At 39.3% G+C, this 22,624-nt stretch overlaps 2 protein-coding genes across 6 annotated transcripts in view; both read right to left on the reverse strand.

The window, feature by feature from the left end:
- The window catches only part of LOC113147947 (transcription factor 4), a 193,597-nt gene that overhangs the window by 56,740 nt on the left and 114,233 nt on the right, over positions 1-22,624 (reverse strand). The gene's annotated exons all lie outside the window — the stretch shown is intronic.
- On the reverse strand, positions 3,271-11,317 carry LOC113147945. The gene is made up of 8 exons (XM_026339297.1): positions 10,910-11,317; positions 7,544-9,128; positions 7,310-7,390; positions 6,917-7,006; positions 6,723-6,818; positions 4,856-4,966; positions 3,482-3,574; positions 3,271-3,396 (listed from the first exon to the last, which is right to left on the reverse strand). Exons 1-8 carry the CDS (start codon positions 10,985-10,987, stop codon positions 3,350-3,352), a joined length of 2,181 nt encoding a protein of 726 aa, XP_026195082.1. The 5' UTR covers positions 10,988-11,317; the 3' UTR covers positions 3,271-3,349.

Consider the following 22,624-nt stretch of genomic DNA (forward strand, 5'->3'; position numbering starts at 1 on the left):
TAGAGAAGCCAAAGGGAAGTTTAACATAAATCATAATCACGTACTTCCAAAAAAGGAAGCAAGTTGAAAACCAGAAAAGTTGCCCTTTAAGGAAACAGTGTTCGAACTCACTGTTGAATTTATTCTGGCACACATTATCATTGAGGCACCTGGCTGACTCTGCTTAATTTTAATTTTTTTATGTAAATATAGTTTTTTTTAAACTGTTTGCAAATGACTGCCAAGCTTCACTCAAGCTGGTCAGATGGTGTGAAAATTAAAGGTAAACTTTAAAATACAGCTGAGCCTCTATTGTAAGCCTCACTGATGTGTAGCTTTGTGTACAGACCCAGAAATACTTAGCCCAAGGTTTACCACAACCACCATGAAGATTTATGATATTCAAGTTTCTAAAAGTGACCAACTGTATTATCCAGTATGCACAGACAATAAGCCATCGTTACTGCCACTTTGGGTCTTCTATGGCTTATTCATCATTAAAGTGTGCACCTGCACTTGAACATTAGACTCCTACAAAGTTGGTGGACTCTCAATAAAAAAGTGTGTCATAGAAAATCTGCATACAGCCTGGCTTTTAGTCCTGATGAGTCAAGCTCCAAAAACTACATTTCCCATAATGCAGCTCAGACACCATAAATCCATAAATCCTTCCTGCCTAGGAACATCCTTTCAACTCCAGTAGAAAGACAAGAGCCTGAGGCCATGCTGAGACTACCATGATGACTTCCAGAACTTGTCACCTTGACCCCGATTGAGGAACTGGACTATTCGTCAAGTTTTAAAATGGCAGAGTGCCCCTTTAAAAAAACACACACACTGAAAGAAAGGGTGGGATAGAGGGGATACGGGCAGTCACCAAACAGTCAGTGGCTGAGTCTTCCAAATTTCATATTAACACCGTCATCGTTCATCCTATTCAAACACATAATAGACTCCAAAACAAGTGAACAGACCTCCTAAACCTCTCTCTCTCTTTCCCTCTCACTCACTCTCAATCTCTCTCTCCCTCTCTTTTTTCAGCTTTAATTTGATTAAAAAGCGAGCTGCAGGAAGAGGAGGGAGGGCTGATGCACATCTAATAAGTGGACCATCTGTCTGCAGAGCTGGCTGGCTCCCAGCATTGTACCCAACCAGACTGCATGGGAAATGAAGGGAGAGATGGAGGGATGAAGAGAGGCAGAGAGGGAGGGAGTGGAGTGCGGGGGGGGGGATAGAACCCAAAAAGAGTGACCCGGTTGAGGAAAAGAAGCAGAGGCAGCATTTTTAATTTTGTCTGACGCTTGCTTGGTCAACAATCCTGCGGAGGAGATGAAGAAGAATGAAGAGCGTAGGAAAGAGGTAGGAGCAGAGGAAGAAAGGAAGAGTGCTAAAAGGAGAGCAGGACAGAGTAGAGGGGAAGAGAGGACAAAAGAAGGGAGTGGGGGAGAAAACGTGGGAGGTGAGAAGGAGAGAGAGATGAGGAGAGGAGAAACAGAGGTGAGCGGAGGAGAAAAGGTGGGGAGCAAGAGAGAAATTACAGGAGGTGAGATGAAAGAGGAGGGAGGGGGAAACAAAAAACAAGAGGAGAGATGGGTGGAAGATAGGGAGGAGAAGAGCAGAGGGGAAGGGAGGAAAAGAAAAAGGAAGGGAGGAGAGGGAAAGGATGTTTGGTGGAGGAAAATGAAAAAGAACGAGGGAGGAGAGACGAGGAGAGACTTTTAGCTGAGTGCTCACTTCTGTTTTTAAAAACTCATTCAAGCTGACCTTTGATCTTAGGGTGGAGCAGTCTATTCCGAGCCCCTACCTATTTAAGGTGGACCGGAGACATAAATGGGACAACGCAGGGCAGTGTCTGGCTGATGTCAGCGCGCACGTTCCTTCCTTGTATCCTCCTTTTCTCCTTGCTACCTTTTCCTTCTCTCTTTCCTCAGTTCCTCACCAACTCCCCCTCCTGCCTTCCAGCCCCCTGTTTGTCTCCTCATCACTTCATTTCCACATCCTCTTCTTGCTCCTCATTTCTTTGGCCATCTCTCTTTTCTCTCTCACCTCACCCACCTCCACCTTCTATCCTCCTTCTGTCTTCCTCCACCTCAGTAACCTCCTATCTCCCTACTTCCTCCTTCCTATCACTTGTTCTCCCTCCCTTCCTTCCTCCTCCTCCCATTCCATTCACAAATATTCCATCCTATCTTTCTTTCTTCTATGCTTCCTTGCTTCTTCCTTCTTCGCTTCATCCTTTTCCTCCCTCCTTCTATTTTTTCTTCGTTATCCTTTGTCACTCCTTTCTATTCCCTCCTCCTCTCTGGTGGGGAGATGACAGTTACATTATAATCTCACATTTCATCCTGATTTCACGCTGACAGGTTTTTCCTTCACATTACAACACGCAGTTGTCAATCTCTCGCTCTTTCTTTCCCTCTCTCTCTTCTTTGTGTCGGTATCTCTCGCCCTTTCTTTACATCTCTCTTTCTGCATCCAGTTTTTTGTGTCTCCTGTCTTTTCTGTTGTTTCTCCGACATGTTTGCTTTCTTTCTTTCATTTTACTTTCTTCCATCTCTGCTTTATTTCCCTCCTTCTTCCCCCCTTTCCTCTCTTATTTCTCCTTTCTTTCATTTTTTGCAGTAACTCTCTGAGTGTTTCTCTTCCCTCACAGGGAGCAGTGCTGGCCTGAAGGACTAGGAACTCTCTGTCGCTTTTACACACACACACACACACACACACACACACATTCTTGTACTTCCTACGCAGTGAGGACCGAGGCAAAGGGCCGACAAAGTGAGAACCGGCATTTCTACTACTCCTGTTAACCCCAAAATAACATTTCTAGGCACTAGATGGCAATCTTAACCAACACACCCCATTAGATAACTCTGATCACCATGTTTTACAAAAAAAGTTTCTAACCATCTGTTTGAGGACCGGGCGGGGCTCCTGAGTTAAACTGTACGGTCAGTATACTGTTACGGCTGTGAGAATGGTCTATACAAATTTGTGTTTGTGTATGTACATATATGTATGTGTATGTATCTATGTATGTATGTGTATATAAATAAATAAAATTCTGTAATTACAAATGTAATATGTTACAACTGATTGTAATCATCATCACAATTATTTATTTTTTTAAACATGTACTTAGTATTCAAACAAGCATCAGCATTCAGAAACGTCTGAAAGTGCAGTACAGTCCTTAGCTTATCTGTTGTAAACAGAGAAACAAATTCAAAGTTGAGTCATGGCAACTGGACTTCCTTCTGGACAGTCTTCTTCTGACTGAAGAAGCTACTTATCCAAGCTGTCCAGGAGGAAGTCCAGTTGCCATGACTCAACGTCCAGATAACTTCAGAAGTAACATCAGAAGTGCAAATTTCTAAATGTGCAGTGCAGTACAGTCCTTAGCAGCAAGAGGTTTTTTTCCTAAAAAAACAACAACAAACAGGAAAAAATTTAAATGATGCTTCCTTTTGATCTTGAAGATCTCATTGTTTGCAAAGTACTTTACGTCTTTCCATGTCCACAAATTTTGCCATGCATCGTTGGACTGCAGTCCTTTCCTCCTCACTCCAGGGTCTTGTTCCTTTTACTTTTGGAACTCCTATGAACCAAAAAACAAACTAAGTTAGATGCAGAGTTACAGGGTGTCCTGCCAAAGTGCTGGGGTCAAGCTGTCATCAGTGGTCTGAACAAAGCTGTTGTCCCTAAAGCTGAATGTGACCACCTCAGGAGAAAACCCGAGGCTGTGGTCTGTGTCTGTGTCTTTAGTGATACTTCCATAATATTTAGCTACATACTTGATTATAATGAATCTCCTATTCAAAAATGGGAATTCAAATGGAAAATGGAATTCTGCTGAAAACATGAGTTAAGTGATGGCAACTGGACTTCCTTGTTAGGTCAAAATTTTGCAATACTCATCAGGTAGACTGGAGAACCTACTTGGATGAGTCCAGGAAGTCCAGTTGCCATGACTGAACTTCCAGATAACTTTACCTAAATTACAGAATCTTCACCAACATTAATTTGTCGCATTAGCTTAGTCTCACATCTGCTACTGCAAAGTCCGCTTCACCTCATTTAAACCTTTCAATTAATAACTTATTCCTAAAATGAGTGTGATAAATATATGAGTTATGATAACCATTAGGTTGTGTCTTCTGTGTGTTTATCTATGAGTTCTGGTTCTAGATTCTGTTGTGCCTGTCTCCACCTACATCATGCATCACTGTTTACCGCTATGGTTAGGTCATCCTATCATCTCTCAATTCCTCCCTTTAGAAACTTTAAATCATTAGTTTTAGTCAAACAGTAGTCTGTCTAGCTTTCTCATGCCATGTTTCTGTTTTTATCTTGACTAGACTTGATTATATATATTACACGTATAAGCACCACCAACAGTACAGTTAGTATTGCTACTTCAAGTAGTTTATCAACTACCCTAGCAGATATTAAGATTATTTGTAACTTTAGTACAAATAAGTACTTCTAATATCACAGCCCATACCAACACTCCTGCAACAGCTACAAACATAGTAATCAAACAGCCCTGAAACATCCAACCTAGCAACTTTAATGCAACTCACAAGGATTAAGCAAATAGTAAGACTTTAGGACAATAACTCTGCAACACCATTTTAACAATGTAGTCAATCACCGTCATGTGCATCACTCGTACTACAGTACTCTAATGTAACTACACTAGTGTACAGAAATTCATCTTATCAGTGTCATTGTGTACACTTATATGTGCAGCTTTCTTTTCCCCCTTGAGAGGGAGTGTTGTGGCAGAGTGACGCTCCTCTTCATCTAAGAAAGATAATATAACTTGTACAGTGAAAATACTAATACAAAGATTGAGAACACTTGTGTCTGGACTCACCTTTATCAACATCACCATAATTGTCGTCATCATCATCGACATACTTCCGTTTCGTCTTCTTTTGCCTCTTAATGTCAGGTTTTGTCGTTTCACATGGGCTCTCCTCTTCATCTGAGAAATGACACATTACAGTGAAATCAACTCACATAATCAATGTAGAGAGGGATAGTGGTGTGTTTCTGCTTCTGCTTCTCTCTGTTGCCTTCCATTCCACTGAGACGTGGCAGCTACCCCAGATGATATGCTGCTGCTAGGATTCCAGTGTTTAATACCAATCACAAAATGTTCAATCTTACTGTTCAAAATCTGGTCCCGACTTATTATTTTTCAGAGACTGAAGTTATTTCGCTCTCTGAGAGGATCACTGTACCGTTTTAAATTACACCAGCAACACTGGTTATTGTATTACTGTAGGTGACTAATAGGCAGACCTCAGTTGTGAACTTATCAAATACAGACAACATGTTACCTGCCCCACAGCAGAGTACACTGTTGCTCTGCTGCAGCTCTGGGTCTCCATTATTTCTGAATTTACAAAATCCCTACCTATAGACACAAGTATAAATGCTGTGAGCTGTGAGAACACATGGGGTGGAGGAGTAGCACCAATCCTCCACTCAAGTTTATTAATCAACCCCAGACCTAAATATTGTTTTAATTCATTTGAGAGCCTCACTCTTAGCCTCCCTGATCCTGACTGGAAAAGTCAAAAACCAGTCCTGTTTGTTATTGTGTACCGTCCCCCTGTCCCATACTCTGAGTTTTTAACTGAATTCACAGATTTTCTATCCAGACCATCAGGCCAGGAGATAAGACTTCAACAAGGTGATGAGAACTGGAGGATTGAATCATGCTTCAACCAAAGACTTTTAACCATCAGTTTTTGCATTCTGGACATTTATGCTGTTCAACCAGCCTTATTCATCCACTACCAAGGAGTTGTGAGCAGAATGATAGTTATGATAGGGAAAGAATAAACCAATATGATTGATTTACTGTATTGTTGATTTTTATCATTTTAAACACTTATTGTTTGGTATTAGTTTTTGCTAAATCTGCTAAATAAAGTACAGTCTGCTTTATTTGTAGTGATATAAGGGTCCCTTACAGTGTACATAGCCTCTCCTCATTGATATAAAAGACATATTGTGTGTGACTGAGCCAGGTTCACATGATGAGATTCTACTTGGTTTAGTGAAGAACCTAAAATTAATATCTCGTAGGCAGTAAAAGTATATTTGCAGCTTAAATTTTTTTCAGCAACCAAAACGACTACTACAGATACCAGTGTGGCTCCACTTGTATCTGTAGTCTCAGACTTATGCAGGTGCAAGTGCAGATGTAACAGAGGAAACACTGGGATGAAGGTAGTGAATGGAGCTGGATGAATCTCTTCACCTGAGCCTGTACCTCTGTACTGGTCAACCTCAGGCTGGCTATCGTAGACCACTTTTATGCAAGGGCTGGACTGGACTCCTGTACTGTGCCAGTTTAACAATTGTAAATAAACCCACTCATTGTCTTAAACATACTCTTGACCTTGTATTGAGTTTTCAGTAAGTATACCCTTTTTTCCCACAAATTTTGTATGCATAACGTCTGTATAAGTAATACTATGGGAGACACTACCTTTTCAAAACTGCAACCCTTTATGTTGAAAATGTTGTCTGTCAGAAAAGAGAGCCACTGAACTCCAGATATGCTGAGTAAGGTTGATACAGCAAAGGAAATGTGCTTTACAGTATACTTAACAGTGACATCTCAAATCCATTGTAATTAAACCAATATTTCTAACAGCTTCTAATAGAGCAACTTAGCCCAAAGTAAATTTGTTTTCAGAAATATTAATCACTTCTGCTTTACTTACCCCCTGCTTTATAAATCACATCTTCACAATGCTTTCTTTTGGCTGTCTTTTTTTGCCCCTCAACCGGTGGTATTGTGGGGGTTTGTTCCTGCTCTCCTGTGAAAGATTAGTTTAGTAGCATGAAAGTGCTAAACTGCACTGCAAGAAAATTGATACCAATTACTGATCATTTTCTTTACATTTCTAGGACTTACCTCCATCAGTAAGGCTGTTATCTTCATTGTCTTGTCTGTCAGTTAAAGTCATCTGCTGACAGGCAGAAGATTGGCTTGGCAGTTCTGTGTCTGTTAAAACGGCATAGATTAGTATAGAGAAATGTTCACAGAATATGCCTAGCCTACTTGCACAATTATAAACATTGAGCCTCATTTACTTCTCTCACAAGATGTCTTTTAATCCAAGTAGCTTCATCACACTGATGAAGCTACTTGGATGAGTAGCAAAATGTTTCAACCTAACAAGAAGGAAGTCCAGATGCCATGACTTAACTTCCAGATAGAACTTAAAATCTGAACTGCAACAGCCTCAGATGGAATTTGTTAGATTTACATTATCATGATTTAAAGTACATTTATCACTACTCTTACCTGGCAGTCTGTCTGCAGCTGATGTCTCTCTCTCTTTGACTGCTGGTGAACCCTTGTTTGAGGTGCCATCATGTCCTTTACCTATGTAGATGTGCACAATAGGCAACATTAGAAATGTATGACATAGAAGACATAATACTCTTGCAAAAATGCACACAGTCTGATGGATCTGTTAATTAAACATATGATGATACACCAAAAACACTAAAAAATGAAAATTATAAATGAACACACCAAAGGCCACAGAGTCCAGTGGCTTCAGGCTCTTGCCTTTAAGCAACCCAGCTCCATGCTCCGTTGCAAAGAGAAGTTTTCCAATCTTGGCCACCTGAAACGTTTTGTCTGTTTGATGATAATAATCACAGTGGACTCTTATGTCATGTCCTATAAAACGAGCTACTTGCTCCAGTTCTTTAATATCAAGTTCCAAAAGCTGGCTTAAGGTGGCAACGTGCTTTCTTAATTTTGCTGACGTAAGGAGCTTTGGGTTGATTACTTTGCTCTCTGCAGCATACTTCCTTAGACAGTCACAGCCACGAATGTTGGTTGCTGTGGCAAACCTGGCAAATAGAAATGGATTTTTCTCAGTTACGCCGACTTGACTTCGTTTTGTGATCAGGAAATCAAGAGAGGATTTTGTGCGCTCAAGGAGAAGAATGGGCACTTTTCTTCCTCTCTTTCCACGTGTCACTATCTGTGTCAGCCTATGGCTCAGTTGTTTTACCACAGGTGTCAGGGTCTCATAAATGTCTTTATTCACAGGGCCAGTGTCTGCATTTAGATATGTCTCCAATGTTAAGCGTGATGCTTCTCCTTCTCGCTTGTTATTGAACACTATTATTTGGGCAAGAAGGCTCTCACTCAGCATTTTGTATGTTGCTGTGCTTGCATGCTTGCTTAATTCTGCTTTAGCCCCGTCCTCAATTTTTCTCAAGTAGTTCTGCAGAGTAATAACATCCTCTGTCAAAGATACACACTCTTGAATGTTCCACCTCCGTTGTTCCATTGTGGTATGAGCACTAGCAGACTCACTTTTGGTGTGAGATGTTACATGATCTTGCTGCATAGTATGAATGACCGTTTGAATTCCTTCAGATGATTTTGTTGTTGGAATGAGTTGTGAGGAAACTTTTTGTACTCTTCTTCTTTTACCTTTTTCGCTTACCCCTTTCCTACTGCCACAGGACTTTTCATGTCTCCAGAGTTCAGTCCTCTTGAACATTGCATAGCAATGTTGACATGGCAAGTAGTCTTTTACAGAAACTTTCTTAGAGGGCCGTTTCCATGTCACTATCTCACCATCTCCTTCTTCAAAAACCTTAACATTATGTTGCCAGTCACCCTTATTGCGAAGGGACTCTAATAGAGTCTTTCTTTGTTTGGAGCCAGGTGGGAAACTGATGGCATGGGCAACATCAGTTTCATCCTTGTGTTTTCTTTGCAAATGTCTAGCTATCTTCAAATTGGCCTCTTTACAGTATAAACAATAGTGGGTTTTGTGCCAGACTCTTCCTCCATCTTTTTTTTTAATTGTTTTCACAGTTATTTGTGGGTTATTTTTCTTCCTTATTTTTGATTGCTCAGTTGTCTGAATTGACGTTGTTGTTGCTTGGCCCTTTATGACCTTATGTTCACTAGATAAGGGAAAGTCTTTTTCTAAATCACTGTGGCCTGAGGAACCTGACATTTCTGGGACCACCTCATCTTCATCAGAGGATTGTGTGGGTAATTGTGAGGGGTAGTAATCTTCATCAGAGCCACTGTTGCTTGATGACAGTAACTGTGGTTCCATTTCCTCATGTTTGCTGCATAAATCCTCCTTGAAAAATAAAAGTCAGAAATCAAATTATTTACCAACCAAAACAAATTTACATTCAAAAGTACACAGATAAAACCTCTATTTAAAATAGGCTGCAACATATTGATGTCATATCACTGTGGGCACAGTTAAAGTGAAGATAATTTGGACACTGTGTTGACAATAACCATGCTTAGTTTATGTGCATTAAAACAGGACAGTAACCACCACCCATCGAACAAGCATGCAAAAAAAGCAATATTGATACGTTTTGCACTCTTCCAGAAGGTTTTACACAAACAGCTGATTATTATGCAAATAGTGAAATTTTAGGATGAAATTTAACTGTATGTAGCACAACTGGTTATTTTATTTCACCCTAATTTTTTTTTAAATACCTGGAAATATTTTGTAAAAGTAGTAATTCTGAGACAAATGAAAAAATGTCATCTCTCTTAACAGTGGAACTATCAGGCAGTGGTGACATCAACAGCAGAATCAGGATGACAGGATAGGAGGAATCAGTGATATTGACGGACGTCTGATCAATATGAAATATATTCACCAAGCATTATGATGATTATGGTGACTATGCAGAAGTGGACATTAAAGCTTTAATTTAGTTTTATTTAGTTCATAAATAAGTCCTAATCATGTTCTATATGGTACTTTTCTTTTATGAATGGTTTTAAAGAATCATTTAGTAATAGCCCTAAAGATACCCACCCCTAAAGCTGGTTAATGGCTTTTCCCAGACTCTGGGAGGATGAGCAAATTACTGTTGAAATCCCTTTATTAGACCAGTGTTAAATTGTAATTACTGTTTTTATGGCTTACAGTGTGACATTAGATACTATAAATTGTGCATTGTCAAACACTACACGTTACATGACAAGGGAACACATATTGGCTATAAACAATATGTATCAGCTTAATTAGCACATGCAACTTTTTTTGCAAGCAACCTTGAATTACAAGGTCTATTTATACACTGAGCTAAATATTAAAATACACTGCTTCCCACACACTGCATCTATGTGTCACAGGTGATACAGTTTTTCTCTGCAGTTAATGCTTATGCTAATGCTTTATTTATTAACATGCACTATTACTAATTAAACCACTTTAATTGTGTGGCCATGCACGACGTGTTACTATCTCACGTCATGTCTACGTACTGTAACGACTTTGTCCACCAGCCTTCTTCCGTCATCATGATACTGTAACATTAAAGGTTGCATGATGACGGTTCGTATGTTTCCCCTCTCACACAGGCCATGACGGACACTGTCGTCTGCTGTTAACATGCACCGCTGCCTGACCACACAGCCATTTTTATCTTTTCGCCGCAACTCTGCATGTTAATGCAGGGAATAACTGTATGTCACGTTATGGCAGCTAAACCTGACGATTAATCCCCGGTTCACTTGCCTCCGCAACCGTGGAGGGTGTCAACAAATAAACTGCGGTCTGATACACCACTATCTGTTATAACTACTTTTTATAAATTTAATTCAGTTTTCTCGTCTTAAATTAAAAACCACCCGGGCCTCGACAGTTTTACCGTTCCCTTTCTGATTCAACGCATTTCACCGTGCGTCACCGTTCAAGCTAGCTCTCGTTATGTCCGCGACGTAATGTTAATATTTTAATGTTGTTTTAAAAAAAACTGTACAGAAGAATAATCATTTAACAGTTTTGTCTGCTACCACACAACACAACGCCGCTATAAGGCCTCAAATAAGCGCACAGCATTTATCTTAACATCATGTTTTTAGTATCAATAAACCAAAAGTACATACCTGAGCTTTTTCAAATCTTCGTTCACATTTATCGTGGTGAGTCCGTAAATTTCCAGTTCTTTTCTTAAATCTCTCCATCACTCCAGTCTCCAGTCTCCGCTCTCACACTCGCTGCTCGTCTGCTCCAAGTTAAAGTTCGCACCTGGCTGCTAACTCACGGAGCGCTCTGATTGGATAATTGGCTAATGGGCCATTCAGTCTGTGGGGGGACGGGAGGGGGGGAGCAAACTTCTGCCTAGTAACAGGGGCTGTTGTGTGAAGGTTCTGTGACAGGCAGGAGTCACAAACCAAACTTCAAACTTCAGTATCAGACTTTGAGGGATTTACGTTTCACACTTCCACTCTTACAGCTCCACTTCTTAATGCATGTGATAATTAACTATCACTACAGATTTACACGAGATGTTACATAAAGACAAAAGGAAAAAGAAAATGAAAATATATATATATATATATATATTTACATCCCTAATCCAATGTTATGTAGAAAATCTTATGTAGAACATCCTCAGAGCTTATTTTTGAATTCAAAGTCTCAGGTTTCATGCAGACTGAAAGAGCTGCACTTCTGCTCCAAGCTGAACTTTCCACCTTGCTGCTAACTCACCGAGCGCTCTGATTGGATAATTGGCTAATGGGCCATTCAGTCTGTGGGGGAGGGGAGCAAACTTTTGCCTAGTAGCAGGGGCTGTTCTGTGAAAGTTCTGTGACAGGCAGGAGTCACAAACCAAACTGACAGACTTTATGGCATCTACATTTCACACTTCCAGTCTCTCAGCTCTACTTATTAATGCATTTCATAATGAACTATTAATAACAAGCTGCACGATTTATTCCATAAAATACAATGAAATAAATAAATAAATTGCTACAACTGCAGATCCTATACAGCTCTATTACAGTGGATGGAAAATGTTTGTGACCATATACAGGTCTCTCCACAGGAGTCCTGTGACAGTCCATCCAAAGCCCATACTTGGCTTTGTTTGGACTAGAAGGGGCCGAGTCAAACAAACACCCAAAGACACTCCAGCACAAAAATGTACAACACAGAAACTATGCAAAAAGTGAAACAATTTGGCAGTGCAGTGATCAAAAGTAAGGTTTACAGGAGAAATAATAATAATAGAATGATCTTTTTTTTTGTTATGGCATCACTATAATAAGCAACCTGACAAACAAACATACCAAAACTTGGACAAGTAAACCAAAGAAGTACTCTCTCCCATGGTTTAACAATGACACCTGGCATATTATGAAAAAACAAGATCTTGCCCTCAAAAAGTCAGTTACTTATTAAAACCTATCACCCACCTAGTAAATCTCTCAATACAAAAAACACATTCCCACAGAGCAAGAAAACTGCTTTTATTACACCAATCCACAAGTCAGGTGAAAAAGACCTTGCAAGGAGGAGGTTTCTTCCTCTAAAGGGAGTTTTTCCTCTCTACTGTTGCCTATAGTTTGCTCAGATGGGATTGTTGGGTTTTCTGTAAGGTCCTAAACTTGCACCTTGCTCTGTAAAGTGCCTTGGGATAACTTCTGTTGTGAATTGGCGCTACATACTAATAAAACTGAATTGAATTGAATTGAAGTAACTACAGGCCTATAGCCATCCTTCCTGTAGTATCAAAAGTATTGGAGGAAGTTGTTGCAGAACAATTAATAGAACACCTGGAGTCAAAACATCTACTCCAGCCTCAGCAATTTGGATTCAGACAAAAATACTCCACAGAAGCAGCTACTTGTTACCTATTGGACAAGGTGACAACCTCACTTGACAAAGGTCATGTTGTCGGTGCAGTGTTCCTGGACCTAAAAAAAAGCCTTTGACACTGTGGATCATACTGCAGAAGTTAAAACAATTTCAAATGTCATCTCCAGCTCTTTCATGGTTTCAGTCTTACCTGGAGGGAAGGCAACAATGTGTTAAGGTTGGGGGACTTAAATCTAATCTCTGTCCTATTGACATGGGACCACTATTGTTTACAATGTACATTAATGACCTGCCTGACTGTCATCAGCATATAGCTTGCAATTGACACGCTAACAACAAAGTTATTTATGTGTCTGCCAAAACTCCCACTCTTGCCGGGCAATGCTTGACACAGACCCTACTTAATGTTTCAAAGTGGCTTGAATTATCGCACCTAACTTTAAATGTCCAAAAAACAGTTTCAATGTGTTTTTCCATAACTACAAGACCCTCTCACAGTAACTTTGAGGTACATTTAAACAATGAAAAAAATCACAGAAGTCAGTGAAACAAAATATTTGGGCATTGTTATTGATAAAAACCTTAAATTTCAAAGTCAAGTGAAAAACATGAAAAAAGTTCAATCAAACTTAAACTGCTTTCATTTTATCAGAAGGGAGTTATCTTATCAAGCGGCTCTGTTGTATATACATGCAATGATTTTTTCCCATCTTTCATATTGCATCACAACATGGTCTCAAGTCTCTCTCTCTAATCTAAAGACAGTTATGTCACTGTACAATCAATCCATCAAAGTATTAGATAAGAAACCTATTAGGTGGCATAACTGTGAAACAATAAAGAAGCACAAGCTTTTACCTTTGAAAACTTTGTTAATTTTAGTATATTGAAACTGGTTTTTAAATGTGTGAACAAGCATGTGTCACCACTGTTCTAAGCTCTTATTGTCAGGCGCCAGAGCTCACTTAGACCATCCACTCGAGCCTAGTAGTAGTATTTGTCTTACATTTTAAAATGGTATTTTGTACTGTGTAATCTATCCTTTCTAAAAGCCCCATATGGACTGGTGTTGAAAATTAGCACATGTGCTAACACACCTAAGCAATACATCTGGTTGTCCAATGTATATGTGATGTCCATATTAAATAAAAAGATTAGCTGAATGAATACACCTCGGACACTGCGTCCTCTTCTCACACATCAACTAACTTCATGTCCTCTCTCACTACATCCACATATCTCCTCTTTGGTCTTCTTCTAGACCTCCTGCCTGGCAGCTCCAACATTGCATCCATATGTTCCCCAACTCTCCTCGGAACAAAGCACCTCAATCTGGCCTCCCACTTTATCTCCAAAACATCTGACATGGGCTGTTGACAGCTGCCTGTCTTTGTATGTTGCCAAGAGCAGTAGCTATGATGTACTGGTAGGAAAGAAAAAAGAAGCAATTTTTTTCCAGACATTTCAAACATTTTGCAAAGCAAGTTATCAGTGTTTTGTGCTGCATAACCACATCTGTTTTAGCAATATGTGCTAGAATGTTAGAGACTTAATTTCTATGGGAAATGCACAGAATGAAATAATGGTTAAAGAAAATCAGTTTAAATCAGTGAATCATGTATGTATTTAAGATTTTTAAAAAATCATTAATGCCAGAGTGACATTGTTATTCCTGTTACAGTTGCTCTCAATTCAGACAGAAAAAAAAAGGAACCGCAAACAGTACAGAACACATGTACAGATTGATGGCTTTATTTTCTGTCTGAACTGAGAGCAACTCCATTAGGAATACCAATGTCACTCTGGGATTAATGATTTTTTAAAAATCTAAAATACATACATGATTCGCGCAGAAGGGATCTCCTGTGGTTCTCTGTGGAGCACTTGATGTTGATCAAATTCTTCTCTCCCCAGCCAACACACTGTGTAGTGGGGTGGGAGGTATTGTCAAGGATTGAGAGGAGTTTGGACCACATCCTCCTCTCAGCTACACAGGTGAAGAGGAAGGGAGGCAGAATTATCCCCTGTGGTACATGGAAGTCTGTGTGGTCGGTGATGCAGGCTTGCCAGTCCATCAATGTCCTGATCATGAAACTCACAGAAAGTCCTCCAGTTTTAAAGCATTACTGCAGGGCAACATTGTCCCCCTCTGACCTGAAGAAGGCAGCCAGTCTGCAGACTGGCTGTGAACATCTGTATGACATCACATTTGGCAGCTGCGTTCGTGAATGGAGGAATATAAACAGATTGATATGGTGTGTGAAAACTCTCTGAGCAAATTATGTGGATAGAGTCCCACAGCCAGCAGTTCAACGTCAGGGCTACAGACCCACTCTTACACAATTACATGTTGTATATAATCAATAAATAAATCAATAGTCCAGGAAGTGCACCAACAATATGATTTTTTATGATTTTATAAGAATTTAAATGCTTTACTAACCGTAGTGTAAATGTATTATTCAAATGTATAAATAATAGATTGTGATTGTCGACATGTTTGTTACTACTCCACTGTGGTGTGAAAATGTTTAGATTTTTATGATTAATAGATCCTGGGAAATATAATTTCATGTTATCATCCATGTATTATAAATAAATAAATTCAGAGGTAAATTTAGATAAACTCATTCTTCATTATATATCTTCAGACATGCATTTACCCCTCCTGGAAACCTAACAAATAAGCAACTTTTACAATTCTGCCGAAAGAGTCGCTTGTAATTGGGAGAGATTTGCCGTGATTTGAAATGGAATGCAGCCTAGTTACGGCGGAATGTCCAAACAGGAGCCGAACGCATCCATAGCACTACGTCACACTGACGGTGCCCTCCGCTTTTCACACACAGATGTGAAATTGTAAAACTATTAGCCAATCCAGTGACAGCAAAATCACATCGTACCACCGTTTAAGTTATATGTGTAATGATGTTTTCTATTAAGATTTTTGCGATCTGTATTATAGGCGGGGGGGGGGGGGGGGGGGGCTTCTTGGAAGTTCCGCTCTCTCCATGTTTTTTTATTAACCATGTACGATGCACATTGTTAATCACTATGACTACATTTGACAAAATTAATTGATCTGCAGCTTAGCAAGTTTAATGACTTGTCAAAGACAAAGGCAGGGGATGAACATAAATCTAACTATGAAAACGCGGTCTTGGTATTGACTCACCGCTAATAAACATAATTGAAAAAAGTATACAACTGATGGTCATCACATAAGCTCACAGTTAGGTACCGACAAAATTACAATTGCAATTAATAAGCCATCTGCTTTTTTCTTTTTTAGATCGCGAGAGTGCAAAAGATTAATAACTAGTAATTTCCCGTTTACAAATGTCCCGTCGCCGACAGAAATGCGTCTACATGTGCTCGGATATTTTACACCATAACAGAGAAAGGTTTGTGTCCTGGTGTCCTATATATAACGGTCTGCGACGGCATTTACATCAGTTCCCAATCATGTCTTCACCTGCGCTACAGGTGAAGGCATAATTGGTGAACTTATATAAACTACTTTCCAGATCTTAATATGCAGACATCTCCGTGTCTCAACATTTGTAGCAGCCACAGCGAAACGCACTAATTGATTTTTATTATCATCCACTCTGACACAAGACGTATGTTTAATTAACACTATGACAACACCTGGAACAATGCTGCGCTACTGATGTGCACCGTAGTCTACGGAGCGCGCATGCGCATAAGAGAGACAGCGAGAGCGGATGTGTATTCTAAGTTTTGTGTGCAATTACACTTATACCTCCGATATGATTTGTTCTGATACCGACTCTGCTATTATACTATGATGATATCACATATTCAGAGTTAATCTAGCGTTTAGCTGTGTCCTGGAGCTAGCGAATTTGTTTTGTCAAGTAGCTGCCCGTAAATAGCTCTGCAACAGGAAGCGGTACAAAATAAAAGCACGGCACCGGAAACCCATTAATTTCAAAGTAAAAGATTTCGTTGCCTTTTAATCATGAGCAGATGCAGAATCAAGGTTTATTCGCAAGTATATTGACAGACACAAGGAATTTGGTTCCAGGTGTTTGTGGCTCTCAGTACAGGCCAATATAAACACTGTTCTTTAATTATAGACAAGCACTACACACTACATATACAGTAGTATACAACATTCAATAACTATACAGTTAGTATAGTTACAGATTAAACAAATAATCTCTCTCTCTTTTCTTTCTTTCGAGAGGTTTCTTCCATTAAAAGGAAGTTTTCCTCTCCACGCCAAGAACTAGAGCATGTTGTGCCAAGGCGGACATCACCATTTTAATTATATGTGTAATGATGTTGTCTATTAAGATTTTTGCGATCTGTATTATAGGCAGAGGGGCTTCTTGGAAGTTCCGCCCTCTCCATGTTTTTTTATTAACCATGTACGATGCACATTGTTAATCACTATGACTACATTTGACAAAATGAATGAATCTGCAGCTTAGCAAGTTTAATGACATGTCAAATACAAAGGCAAAGGCCATTTTGTTATACAATGTAGACCACATGAGTGCCAGTAGCTACCTCAAGCTCTGCCTCCTGTCTTCTCTTCAGAGCCACTGTCTCAAAGCTGTACAGCATCGCTGATCTCATCTCCACCTTGAACACCTTTTCTTCCATTGTCGTTGACACTCTTTTATCACATCAACATGGGGTCTTACTATTACAATAAAATTGATGTGAAGCAAACATATAGTGGTCTGCTGTGCAGAAAAATGTAGGTGGCAGACACTAACAGGTTGAAATAATTAATCTAGATGTGGAGCTGGACCCTCTATGTGTTGTAATTGAGAGCAGTATGCTGTCCAACCTCTTTTCAATCCTGGACAATCCTTCTGACTCACAGCAGTGTGCTTCTGGACATAGAGCACATTCAGCCAGAAACTGATCAACATGAAGTGTGCCACGGGAGATCCTTTTTGTCTGTGGCCATAGAACTCCTGTAAAACTCCTACCCCTTCTGTAAGATGGAGGTGAACTATCATCAGAATCAATATTTATTCATATATCACACATTGTTTATTCATATTCATTTATTTATCATATTTGTTAGCATTTTACCTAGATTTATAATTATTGACATATTTCCATCCATCTTTACATATTTTGTGTATATTTTGTCTTTTTTCTATTGATGCCATTTTGTATTTGTGTTGGTGTGAATCTTTTCTGGTTGTAGTTCCTTTTCTTTCTGTCTGAATTGAGAGCAACTGTAACAAGACAAAACAAATTCCCTCTGGAATTAATTTTATTTTTAAATCTTGATAACAAATAACACTTTCTCTCTTTAAAGAATGACAGTTTTGATGACACTGTTCAGGCTTTTAGGGATACAGAAGTGAGTTAAATTTGAATACACAAGGCTTATTAACATGTTAAAAGCTATATATATGGCTATACCTCTAAGCTCACCTTAGTAGCACAGAATTACATACTAGGTGTAATATCACATTGGGCCATAGGGGTCGCCCTAGAGCAAAAGCGGCACAGAGTTACATAATAGGTGTAATATCACGTTTTTGACGATATGGGTCGCTCTAGAGCAAAAGCGTGTGAACAGACAGGTATAAAAATCTCAACTTGGGACTGAAGTGAGGACTTTGTCTAAAAAAGAGAGGGTGGGTTTAGGGATCAATTTTAATACAAAAGAAGCGAGGACCGGCTAAAATGTCCTCACTCCCCAAAAATGTTCTCACTTTGTTGGTTAAAAACCCGAGCTGGTTCTCACTATGTAGTAAGTACAAACACACACACACACACACACACACACACACACACACACACACACACACACACACACACACTCACACACACTCAGCACGACTGTACTTTGTTCTCTTCACACAGCCACTTCACTATCACTACTGTGAGGCTTTGATTTGAGCCTTTTTATGTTGGAAGTCTGAATTTACAAACAATAAAGTTATCGTCAGGACCGAAGAGTCGAGAGCAGGAAGCTACATGCACACACGTGCACATGAAGCAGCATAAATGTATACACACACTTGGATTTGAAACAGAGGCAGGTAAGTGCTGAGAGGCAGACTCATAGTCATCCAAAGTCAACCCTGTAGTAGTCCATGTGACTGCCGTTTGTGTCCATGGTTATAGGAACTGCTAGTAGTTAATCCAATTGTGCTTTTCATGCTGATACACAGAATGTCACTCAAACCGTTTGATGGGAAAAGCTCCAGTCAATAAAAGACATTACTAATGCTCTCACTGTGGTTGAAAACCTGTAGAACAATCAATCAAAATAGGATAGTTTCACTGAGAGGCTAACTCTCGTTTCCAGGAGCTCTGTGAATAATCACACTTACACATGTCACTACCTAATCTGTAGCGCCTGCCCGACTACCCTAATCCAAGCCATTCGGGAAGTAGCTATATTTCACACACGCAAAGAACAAATCGGTGGCAAACTCTGCTTTGCTACTTGTTCAAACCAGATTCCATCCCGTCAGTCCAGAGAGCTGAACCTCCATCCTGGTAACAAGCTTGCATGTTGTTAAGCCTGTTAAGGCTGCTTCCAACAGAGGACTATACATGACATCCTGAATGGATAAAAGTGAGCCACCTGAAACAGTGAATTTATTCCTGTGTTCAGTGCACAAGCTCTGCTCTTGTTTGCGTTGCCACTCTCTAAAACTGTTGTTGGTGCTGTGGACCAGTCTACAGCTGCATGGAGCTGGAGAAGAGGAAGGTAGCTTATAGATATACAGTAAATACATTTGTTATCTAATTATCTATGCATATTGAAAGAAGGCAGAAAGGTGAATTCCCTTCGACCAACGAGCCAAGAAACAACAAGGAGGTGCGCTAGGGAGAGGCAGAGTTCCAAAACCTGAATTCAAGTCTGTTTCTCACTGCTGCACATGATTTAAATTCACTAACTACCATCAGTGGAAATTAACTTATTTACTATAAGTAAATGAGTACTGTCAAGTACTGTACTGTAGTTACACCACACTACATTTATTTGGATTCTTTAGTTACTTTGCAGATGGAGACTCTTAATCCAAAATCTAATCCTCTAGTAAAGGATGATATATAAGTAACCACCTGTCAGTACGTAACAAGTTGGTGGTTCCACACCTAGTCTCCATAGCCACAGAGATCTCTGGCCTTACTAAAAATCTATTTTTGGTTGCAGTTTACAACACAAATGTAAAATTAGTTCACCATAAACCCAGATATTAGATTTTTTTGTTAGAAACTAAAGAGCTAATTTCTGATGGATTTATTTTAAATAATTTCTCAAGTTAAATCCACAGAAAAGAAGTTTCTGAAGTGGTTTTCTCCTTAAACCTGTCCATGATTTAAATGTAACAAAACCTGAACCTTTGAGATTTCTGCAGAATTGGCACGTGTGGAACAACATCAGCGTTTGAATTACTTTTGTACTTAAAGTACATTTTACTTTATAACGAAACGTGTAACTTTTATAACTTTATTTACGTATATAAGAATAATTTAAAGAGGTATTTCTCCTTTTAGTGGATTAGTGTTCGAAGTAAATACTGGCAATTTTACTTGAGCATTTTGTTTGTGGACTTTTATTAACTTTTGCTAGCTGTCTAATCTGGCATTTGATGGATTTTAAAATAGTGTTATTTCTGGACATTCTAGCTTTGTGCAACAACCCAACATGTTTTTAATCATGTTGTGTCTTAACTGACTTACACCTAGCCTACATTAAAATGTTTTTTTAGCATTTTGTGCTAGATATATAGAAAATAAGGCTGAGACACTGCAGGGATGACAGTGAGAGAAGAAAGAAACAGGAAGTTCTTCGTTCTCTCAGTGTAATCAGTATAAAAATCCTGACATGGCCTCAATTCTGACAGAGAAAATCAGATGCTAATTTTCTTCCAAAATACAAACAGAGGGAAAGAGCACGAGAGAGACAGAAAGAGAGAGAGAGAGAGTACCCAAAGTGTTTGGAGAGGGTGTGTAAGTTTGTCTGTGATGATGTGACTGACGAAGGTGTGTGCGTGTGTATGTATATATGTGTGTGTGTGTGCCTGGCATCCATCACAACCACAGCTTGCCGAAAAACAGTAAGCACAGTGCAGAGAGAGAGCGAGAGACGAAGAGAAAGGGAGAGAGAGAGAGAGAGACGAACGAACAAGTGCTGTTGCACGCTAATTATGTATGCATGATTTAATCTGCAACTCAATAATATGCAAATATATTCATATGTTAGTTTCTTAATTAAAAATGCAAAGCAGCCCTTATGGTGATTTTTCTGTGATTTTCTTTTCAGCCTAACAAACGGAACATTTTGAGAAATTCAACAAATTGGAGGAAAGCGCTACGGTGGGGGGTTAACAAAAAAAAAAAAAAAAAACTCCGTACTTCAACATCCTGTAGTTTGGGAATAAAGTAAGAGGTGAAGGTGGAAGAAGAGTTGTGGAAATAGGTAAAGTTTGTCATGCAACCATAAGGACATTTTAAAGGCAACTCTGCTTTAATAGACTTTTGAGAAGTATCTTTGAAGGTTAGCCATGTTGGAGGAGGTTTGATCGTTGGGAGCTTCCAATTCGTAAACAGCGTTGACGTCAACATTACCATCTCTAGTGGCCATAGGAGTTATGAAAAGAACAAAGGTGACAGACTAGAAAGAGAGTCAAAGGAAGGAGGTCCGGGTGGAGGGCTGCTAAAAGTGACCTGCTCTGCTTGTGGTGATTCACTCACTAATGCTAAGCTAACTAGCCGATTGACTAAGGGGCCACGTTCTTTGAGTCCTTTATGAATTGTTTGGAAACTAATATTTTCTGATGTCTACTGAATTATCCCATCACATCAGGTCTACACTTGATGTATTCTTTGAAACCATGAGTGGATACAGTTCACACAAATAGCATTGTTGCTAACAACACCAGCTGAGAAAGGTTCAGAGGATTACACCTACAGGTTCTTATTATGTAGGTTCTGACAGTTATTTATGCAAAGTCCACAGAGGGTGCACAACTCTACAACAGTTATTACTCAAACTTTATCTTCAGTCAAACCAGTCTTTAACCTTCAGTTTATTTGACTCATGTTTACCTACGTTTACCTAAATGCCCCAACACATTGAAGCCTGCTGACCTCAGTAAGTCCTTGATGCTTATTTTAGCATTTAACCTATTTTAGCAAAATATATGTAAATCAATAACTGTTGGACGGCCTGTCATTAAATTAGTTACAGATATTCATGAATTTTGCCATCATGAGCATGACCTCAGAATTTAGCTCAATGCACCTTCACAATGCCAGTGTCAATAAGACAGAAGTGGAGTACATTTTTAAGTAGACACTTTTTTGAGTTTAATGTCTACATATTCAAATTCTGAACACTAATTTCTTAAATGTAAATATTTCAAAAATGTATCTGGTGATACCGTTCTACTTGTAGAGTTGTCAAGAGCCCTTACCCCCTACCCTTTACATCCTTTGTACCATTGCCACTGGTTGCTGAGCATCCATTCAAAGCACGCCTTCAGACCTAAAATCAGGTCAGGCTCTTTTTGGAGACGTGCAGTCTGTTCACCATTTACACAGTAAAACCTGAGATCAGTTTCTGATCTATGGCTTGATGTGAAATGCTTTCCTCCTGCTGAGCAGTTCATGCAGCTCACACTACAACCTGCTGCTGGAAGAAAGGCTCGCTCAGCGCTTTGTGTTCAGGTATACTTTACACAGAGTGTGCTCAGAATGAAAACAACAATTAGAGACAAAGCAAGTCCACAACATCAGCATGCACTACCGCCACACAACAGGGGGTGTGTGTGTGTTTTATATGTGTGTGTGTGTTATGAGGTTAATATTCAGATCGCTAAGACAGAGGCAGTTCATTATAACAAGGTAAAGAGAAAAAATAAATAAACAAATAAATAAATAAAGGTTGTTTTTTTTATACACGTATTATTACAAACTATAATGTAGATCACTAAACCAACGTATTATCTATTAGATAGTTATTGTAGTCAAATACCGTC

This window comes from Anabas testudineus, chromosome 22, assembly GCF_900324465.2.
Source record: "Anabas testudineus chromosome 22, fAnaTes1.2, whole genome shotgun sequence".
Lineage (NCBI taxonomy): Eukaryota > Metazoa > Chordata > Actinopteri > Anabantiformes > Anabantidae > Anabas > Anabas testudineus.